General features: G+C 42.5%; 1 protein-coding gene and 1 pseudogene across 1 annotated transcript; one reads left to right on the plus strand and one right to left on the minus strand.

The window, feature by feature from the left end:
* The first annotated feature begins 249 nt into the window (after positions 1 to 249).
* Positions 250 to 2,243, plus strand: LOC123064376 (E3 ubiquitin-protein ligase CHIP-like; annotated as a pseudogene).
* An 853-nt stretch (positions 2,244 to 3,096) lies between these two features.
* Positions 3,097 to 7,813, minus strand: LOC123072869 (putative F-box protein At2g16220). The gene is made up of 3 exons (XM_044498817.1): positions 7,810 to 7,813; positions 5,329 to 6,582; positions 3,097 to 3,408 (listed from the first exon to the last, which is right to left on the minus strand). The coding sequence occupies exons 1-2, from the start codon at positions 7,811 to 7,813 to the stop codon at positions 5,378 to 5,380; spliced, it is 1,209 nt and encodes a 402-aa protein (XP_044354752.1). The 3' UTR covers positions 3,097 to 3,408; positions 5,329 to 5,377.
* Positions 7,814 to 9,360: the final 1,547 nt, after the last annotated feature.

The following is a 9,360-nucleotide window of genomic DNA, read 5'->3' on the forward strand; positions in this document are numbered from 1 at the left end:
ACTTGGAAAGGGGGGAATCCTATTCCCGGTGGGAGTAGGACTCCTCCTAGGGTGCGCCATAGAGACCGCGTCATGAGGGGGGAACCAACAAGGTTAACTAGAAGATGCACTCGGAGATCTAAGGTGGAAATGTGCAATGGATGAAGAATACTTTGCACTTACGAGAAACAAAACTTGGCGTCTTGTACCTGAACAAAGAGATAAAAATATCATTAATTGTAAATGGGTTTACAGAATCAAAAAGGGCAAATGGCTCAATTGACAGGTATAGGGCATGTCTAGTTGCAAAAGATTTTAAGCAACGTTATGGTCTAGATTATGAAGATATTTTCATCACGTTTCTTCCATTATACAGTATAAGAATTGGTAGATTGTAAGCTCCAATCTGACTGACGATTAACTTCAAGATGGTCTAGGATATCTCTGAATCCAACCGGTGATCTCACATGTGTCTAAAGCATGCTTCCTGATTACCCTTGTTTTTTAAACGAGGACCTGATTACCCTTGTGGCTTAGCTTTCTTCTTCCCATGTATAATGCAACCCATTGTCGGCTTGCTGTCTTTCACCAAGCTCTTCTGATTACCTATGGATTTAATTGGCAATTTTAGCTAAAGTTAAATAGTGAACTCAGCTGGTTGTCTCACTTCTGATGGTTATTTTGACTTGACATACTGATGGGGAAGATGCTTTGGATCTCTTGAAGTCTTCAAATTCAAGGGACAAAATGGCGGAGGACATTTGGCAGGTTCTTGCCAAGGACCAAGGTGCATTGTACATTGAAATTACCTTGAGATAATTGGCATCATTGTGCTGCAGATCAAAGCCAAGTCTGTATATTTAATGTTGAGGGTGAATTTGGCAAAACTTTAACATTCACCCTGATGCCTTACATTCAAGATACTGATTTTTTTTTTGTTTGAACTCTACTGTAACATGAACATCGTAGGGAAGCTTGCGAAAATGCTCTGCAGGAGCATCACTTTCTTAGCGGCACTCTTTCAGAAGACTCTGAGGGGACAGCCAATGAGTATCCAGAGCAAAGCAAATTGTTATGTTCCATGTTCGGCTAGAGAATGACACCATCATCCTAGGCTATATCTGAAGTCTTCACAAATGCTATACTTGCTGATACGCCAGGAGATGTAAAAGCACTGATTATTTTTATGATATCTTTTGTTATAACCAAATTTCTTTTGTTTGGTGTTGTTTTCTCTCCTCTGCGTTCTTAAGTTGTTCCCACTCTGAATACATAGGTGCCCGACTACCTTTGCTGTCATAACTTTTGAGATTTTTAGAGATCCAGTTATCACACCCAGTGGTGTAACATATGAGAGGGCCATACCACTTGAGCATCTCCGCAAGGTGTGCCCTCTTCCTAATGACATCTATTTATAGAAATCCCTTGATTTTTATTTATCTTCCTAATCTGGCATCTGTTTATAGAAAACTCTTCAATTTTATTCATCTTGTATGTACTGTTGTTTGATAGTATCTTCCACTGAAATTCCTTGTAGGCAATATTCCACTGAACTATTGATTCCCTAATTCTATGATGCAATAGGTTTAGGTGATTCCATATAATAATTATTGCATAGCTGAAAGAACCCCTTCTTTAGATCATAGTTGAAAGAACTGATATTAAATGAAACAAGGAACTTGAACAGTAGCTGGTGTTGCTAAACTGAACTAGTGCATTATTTGACTGGGATAGTACAGTCTGCGATTTAAACATGGCCTACATATTTGAGTGGGATAAATATTTGACTGGTATGATTTGTCGTGTGCTAATAGTTTGATGGGCATCGGTTTTACTTTGAAGCACGTTGTAAAAGTTCATACTAGCCTTTTCTTTAGGTGGGCAATTTCGACCCAGTGACGCGGGAACCCTTGAAGGAGCATCAGCTGGTTCCGAATCTTGCCATCAAGGAAGCAGTTCAAGCCTACCTCAAGGAGCATAGCTGGGCCTACAAGTCGAACTGAAGTTGCTCTGTTACCGGCCAAGTGCTAACAAGATGTGTTGATCGATATAGTGTCTGAGTTGCAAAGGGCTGATACTGAGTAAATCCTAACAAACACTTGGCGATTGTACATAATCAGCCAGCACACACTGGAAGCTAGAGCAGCTTGACTTGTGATTCTCTGTAGCAGTTTACCTATAGGCTAGTCATTTTCAGTGATAAGTTTCTAGGATCAGGCGGAACTTGGCTTTACGATAGTGGTTTGTATGATCCTGTACATTGATCATTTTGTGCCATTTCTTTTGTTAGCATTCTGCATTGTGAATATAGAGAAGATTCCCCATGTTCGAAACAATGTCCTTTCATATGTAGAAAGTTCAAAGTTGTGAGCAACCTTTTATATTTCTAGATGGATCAAGTGTTTTTCAAATTTTAATCAGGAGCAACCTTGCCATTTCCTTGCAAAAATTATACGTGTAATAGTTATATGCAAAATCCTTGTGAGATTTCTAGATGACATGTCTTTTGGATGTTTGTAAATTTTGACAGGGACTGACGAGTATTGTGCCCATGTTAAAAATTGTTCTTCCTTTTTGGAGTTTCTTCTTATATGAAAAAAAAAACATGAACATAAACAGCATGCGCGTAACTGTGGTAGTTTTTCTTATGAACTTTTATACGAAAGTTCTGGAAAAATCAGTAATGGTTGCATTGCCAGAATTTTGTTCTTTGGCCAACGGAACTTAACAGATGTTTGAATATGAGCTGTCTCTTTTTTCTTGTTGTCCAAAATTCAATCCCAACCTTAACCTATACATTTCTTGTTAATGGTGAAGATTTTTTTTCCTGCATGGAGGAGCTTTCGCCCCCGATTTCATTTCATTGAGACCAAACCGATAAAACAACTGCCAGCCCACAAGAATGCATGCATCAATCCAGAACAACAAAGAAATAGGTCACCCAGGCAAGCACGACGCCCACCAGCTCAAATACGAGATAACAAGACTCCAAGAAAAATCACACTCGTGCAGCAGCAGCGCACTCCAATCCTGTTGCCGGCCGATTTCATTCAATTGAAACAAAACTGATAAAAACTGTTAGCCAGCAAGAATGCATGTATCAATCCAGAAGAACAAAGAAATAAGACACCCATGGAAGCGCCCATAATACGACGCTGATCACCAGCTCAAAACAAGATAACCAGAGTCCAACACAAACCACAATTAAAGGGTAATCGATCCATGACCACCTCATCCATATAAAGAGTAATCGACCAAATAAAGGCAACGACAATGTATCAAGCGTATCTCGTATAGCATCATCCCACTCCAATCATGTTGCGGGCCATAGGATTATAAGAGCCCATCCCCTGCTCGCATGGAAGAAGTCCACAACCACCAAAGTGAGCTCGACGCCACGGCTTGAAGTACCCGACGCCCTTCGCTTCTCTGCAAATTAGATCAATATGACAGCCAATGAGCAGTTTGATAGACAATCACACTATGATCACACAGGCAAACATGATTAAAGCTAGTTGCATTTCTGGCTTTCCATAAAGTACAGAAATTGGTGCTACACGCACAGCGACCACCTTCTTTACTTTTCTAGGAAATCAAGCTACTAAATCTTCTACTCCACTAGCTATACCATTTAAACGTATTATATTTGATGATCCACCCGCACCCCCCAACCCACCCACACACACACGAATTTAGCAACTACACATTTACAGAATAAGCGATCTACGTTTTCCTCAAAATCACAAAAGCTACATCTAGTGTCTTTGCCTTTCCAATTCCTCCTCCTAATCTAGTCAAGATACTTTTTTTGAGCAAAGGCCAAATAAACACTTCAATTATTAGAGGAATTCTAGCTTCCCACATCTTGCTGTGAGGCCACAATACATGCTCAGTTTTCAAATTAGAGTACATAGACCTTACAGTAAACTTGACAGATTTACTTAAAGTCCAAAAACATTTATCCTCAATTTCTGTCAATTGGATACCTGGACATAAAGCTTTAAACTCAGCCCACATGACAGCAGTCTATCTCCACAGAGTCCTTCTAAATCTAATGAGACTCACATTCTCATGCAATGCTTTTGCAACAGAGAAATTGACATTTCGTATAACCTAGTTCTGTTACCATTACCAATTATTTTTCTATATTACTGAAAAAATAGGTTCAACTTTCAGAATGCCCAGCCGATATTGAGATTGACCAGCCTTAGCTTTACAAGCTCCTAAAGTAGATTTATCAATATACTTATTTCTAACTATGGACTGCTACATACCTTGCTCATTCTCCAGCTTCCAGATCCATTTACATAGTAAACAAATATCCATTACATTTAAATCCACTATCCCAGGACCCCCATATCCCTAGGTTTACAAACATCTTTGATTTCACTAGATTGTACTTTTTAACATCCTCTTTCTCTCGACATAACATCCTTTTTCTAAAAAAAAAACCATCTTCTTACTTGGACCTTCAGGCAGTTCAAAAGAAGGGAACATGTTAAATTGGCATGGTTAAATTATGCTATGTTTTACACTGTCCTTGTTAACTGGAGAGCAATCTTCCCAATATATGTCAGCTTCAACCTGTACAAAATTTCTTACGAATATTTCTGCTGAAAGTTTAAAGTGATATGATAAAATTCGGCTCGCAAAAAGGACTATCCCAGCATCTTTTATACCACTATACTTGAAGAACAGCCCTACACGGTAACCGTTAGAATATCACCTGATGAATAAGTGAAACAAACCAAATGCACATATGCACCAAAGCAAGGAAACTTCTCAGCAAAGTTCGCATTATGCACTTATTTCATGACCTTGTCGGCTGCACAAGACCGAATTCATCTACTAAAGAAGACTGAATTCGTAAGCATCAGCAAACATATAATAACAGAAAAGGAACAAACCAAAGTTCACAAGTAGCACTCACTAACACTAGGATTCAGTACAACCGTAATCACGACATGAAATGGCCAAGAAAGCTGGATAACCGTAATCACGAGTATCACCTGATGAATTAGTGAAACAAACCAAATGCACATATGCACCAAAGCAAGAAAACTTCTCAGCAAAGTTTGCATTATGCACTTAATTCATGCCTTGTCAACTGCATAAGACCGGATTATTCAACTAAACAAGACTGAACTCATGAGCATCAGCAAACATATAATAACTAAAAAGGAACAAAATGAAGTTCACAAGTAACAATCACTAATACTAGGATTCAGTACAACCATAATCATGACATATCATGGCCAAGCAAGCTGGATAACAGTAGTATAATTTAGCCCAGAGAACAAACTGGCTAACACAATTCAAGAATATTAAGAAGTGCAGGTGTACACATACATGACTATTCCATTGCATTGGAGCAAGCCCAAGCATGAGTCGAACTGAACTAGTGCCCATCTGCATCTGCTAGTGGCTCTGATGAGAAGAGAGGAACATAAGGCAGATATGGCCCCCCACTGCCTTCCTCGAGGTCAATGAAATCACCAATTTGGCGGCGGCGCATGTCCCACGACACCAATGAAGGCGCAACTCCGCCATAAAGACCACTGCTGACCAAAAAGAAGGTGTCACGATCGGGATGGAACCCAACCAGCTTGTACCCCAGCTTAGCTAGGTCCAGCACCTTATCAACTCTGAAACTTTGCTTCAGCGCCCATTGCTGGGTGTCATAATTCTCAAGGCGCCAGATCGCTACCTCTTCAGCCATGTTGAGTGAACCCTCATCGTTGTCATCCCCGACAGCGAGAGGAGCTGGAGATATAGCAGCATAGTGCAGGCACCCCTGTGACCACCCAACTGTCCCATAATACTGGCCGCGTGGCACGGAGATGGTCTTCCACAACTTGCCCTCCATGTCCACAGCCACCAGCACAGTCTTGTCATACCAATCGTTGCTGTCGGCAACCACCGACAGGTTGCCGACAACGTGCAGCATACCGCCAACCATGACACTGTGACGGGTCAGATAAATTTCGTCAACCAATCCAGCAGCATCCCTGTGGCTCCAGGCTCCGGTTCTCGACGAGTAGATGCTCGCTCCTGTGATTCCGCTCCGGTTGACATTGTGCTCGAAATCAAAAACGTGGAAATGGGACGGGACTGCTGGATCGAAAGCCAGATGGAGCTCCGTGTGGCATGTGTTTGGCCGCGGCTGCAGGCGAGGGGGCAGCTCCGTCCACCTCCGGGTGGCGGGATTGCAGACGACTAAACGGACTGTTTCAGCGTCTGGTCTGTAGGAGCAGAGGAGGAGGCCATTGCAGGCGCGCTCCAGCCCGAAGTACCTGTACTCCGTATGTGGCAGGAACGTGAGTGAAGGGTCGAGATCAAGACCGTCGGCCTCGGCCGAGAGGCCGGCCAGGTGGTAGCGATAGCCGCCGGCACCGGTGATGGTGGTGTAGAGGACGCCGGCGAGGGTGTGGGGCAGCTTCTTGCGGTGGGCGGGGTGGGCGATGAGGTCGCGCCAGGGCTTAGAGACGCACTTGAAACGGCAGACGGACCGGAAGGGGAGCCGGGACAGGATCTCCACGATGAGGTCGTCGGTGAGTCGACTGGCCGGCCGCCTCCTGCTCCTCCGCAAGAGAGTTGTCCGGCCTCAACAACTCCTTCCCAGATATCTCCTCCTCCTCCATAGCCATCGGGCGGCGGAACTGCAAATCGAGCGAGACAATCACCAAACTGGGTGAGCTCCGGCGAAGAGGAAGAGCTCGAGCGAGGAGGACTACCTGCAGGGCGTTGCTGGTGTCGGGGTGGGCGTCGGCGGAGAGGTGCGGCGGGGATGATGGGCGGCCGGCCGGCCGGCGACGGGGTGCGGTGCAGCCTGGTTTGGCGGCGCTAGGGTTACAGCGCGACTGAACAAGTACGTCTTGCAGTGGCAATCAGCCGTAATTCGGCCCAACCTTGGCACGCGTGGGCCTTCGCTCGTTTCTCATGTCTTTCCACTCGTGTTTTTTTTCTTTTTTTTGTATGTCTCAAAAAAAACTCGTGTTTTTGCTCTTGCAGCTCTACTGGTTTAGCAAAAAAAAAAACAGCTACCGATTTTCTTAAAAATTATAAAAAATGGTGGAATAAAAGAAATATAAATATGAAAAATTTTCATGCATCTGAAAAATGTTTGAGAATTTTAAAATGCTCACAGTAATTCTTAGTTGCCTTTTTTTGTAAAAAATATTGTCATCATCTTAAATTGCGAACCAGTAAGCCTTAAAATAAATTGTTTGATGTCATACAATAAAATGTTACTGTAATTGATTTTTGTAATTTAAGCACGGAGTGAGTTGGTGAGGGTAGTTGGATGATGGCCCCCATATATATTAGGCACCCAAGGTGAAGAATAGCTTATTCCTCACCCTGGTCGATTCGACCGAGATACATCTTGCGTCTAACGTCCAACCAAGCCACCGTTTCACCCAGGTAAGATTACAAAAAGGGATCGAGAAAGAGGCCCACCGCCCCCGTAAGATTACAAAGGGATCGAGGTATTTTTATGTTTTTGAGTTTGACTCGAGCCTCGTCACCTCCACGTCTTTTCCTGGTTCGCTGCGGACGGTTAGAAGCAGCGAACAGTATCGACTGCGAAAGGCGGCATGGTGCTCAGCGATTTGGTTCATCTGGGCGCTCCCGATCTGCTCGCTCCGGCGCCCCTCGAGGTCCCGATCTGACTATAAGTCGGTGGATCTGGGTTCTCCCGATGGTGAAGTTGAAGAGGCCCTAGTGGCTAATGACATGACCGCCAGGAGGCCACCACAACCAGCGTCCTGGAGCTCTACCTCTAATCATTCTTCTACCACACATCATCACGTGCGTTCTATTGGTATGTACCCATCCTTGCCTGGTCCAATAATTTTCATTTGCATCAATCCCCAATCTAATTCGTAGTAGACGTACATGTAGCAGAGTAGAATCTTTGCCTCGAGGTTGTAGAATTTTTGGTTGATTCGTGTGCTGTTTCACATTGTCAAACCATGGAATAATTTCTGATCCTTCATGGACTGAATTGTTGAAATTATTTTCCTTGTCGTGAATAACATCACGATTTCTTTCTGAAACCAAAAATCCTATTTGCCGGATTTCTAATTTTCAGAGTTTCCAGATAGTTATTTCAAGTTTAACAATTGGTTGTAATTTTGCTTCATCAGCTGCACCATATGCAAATACACATCTATTATTGGAAAAAGTTTTTGTTCTGTCACTCAGGGTCATACTTGCTGCAGCTAGTAGCTGTTCCAAACATGATTGTAATGTTAATATGTTAATTACTACTACTTAATAATGATTCTGGAGGTGCTGCTAACATTTCCTATCTGCAGAGATAAAAAACACTATGTGTGGTCTTCAGTAATGTGATTGATTTCTGTTTACAATGCATTAGTCTTTCCTATCATCTATGTGGGCTTCAGGAGGAGAGGAGGTGGGCAACCCCAATCCAAATTCTTCCCGTTTCAAATATATAATCGACTTCCATTTGTACTTGTCTTTGTTCTTCCCAAATTGCTAATTTGGTGCTCGGTTTTCGTGGATGCTGCAGATTGGAGAGATCACGAAAGGCCGAACGTCCTGCCCAAACAGGTAATTTAGATTTTATTATATATGCTGGAATGTGTTCAATCAAACTAGAATTATTGCCGAAATTGTAAAAAGTACAGTAACACTGAAATATTTATAATATATAACTTCATAAAAGGAAGGGTGATGCAGCCCAACTTTGCTGCTCTAATTAATGCATGCATGCATGCTACGAATTGTCCAACTTTTCTGCTCTACTTGATTTACATGATATGAAAATACAGCCTCGGGTTTATTTGTCAAGTCCGGTCATTTTATCATCTGTACTCCAGCATTTAAATCATCTGTACTAACAGGAGATGATTGCTCCTAGACCAAAAAATGTCACATATACAGGAGGACCAGCCCATAGGACCATTGTGAATATGAGTGGACTGTTCCCGATTCGTTTGAGTTGAATGGTGCTTGTTAATACGTGCAGAAAATCTGGCCTCTTCTTTTTTGCCCACAGATTTTTAACTGACGAAAATCATGTACAAGCTAACAATGGGAAAACAGCAATCTGTCAAAAGAAAGAAGTGCTTAACTATTGACTAAGTTTAACTCACTATAATATGAGATAGTTTAACTGAGAATAATACGCTATATATTCCGAAGCAGCTTCATTTTAGTCCAAGGTTCTATGGATTTGCATTCGTGCATGTAACACAGCGGAATTTTGTTCTTAGTAACACTCTAATGTTTGTATAGTGGGTGGTTGTGGACTCGCAGCAGGCGCAGCAGTGGTGTAGCGTTGCCGGTGTTGCTCGCATCAGGTTACTTTGGCTGTTGTCATTCTTATAGAAGCAGTCTGCATCTCCTTCCACC

The sequence above is a fragment of the Triticum aestivum genome, chromosome 1A (genome assembly GCF_018294505.1).
Source record: "Triticum aestivum cultivar Chinese Spring chromosome 1A, IWGSC CS RefSeq v2.1, whole genome shotgun sequence".
In the NCBI taxonomy this organism is placed as follows: Eukaryota; Viridiplantae; Streptophyta; class Magnoliopsida; order Poales; family Poaceae; genus Triticum; species Triticum aestivum.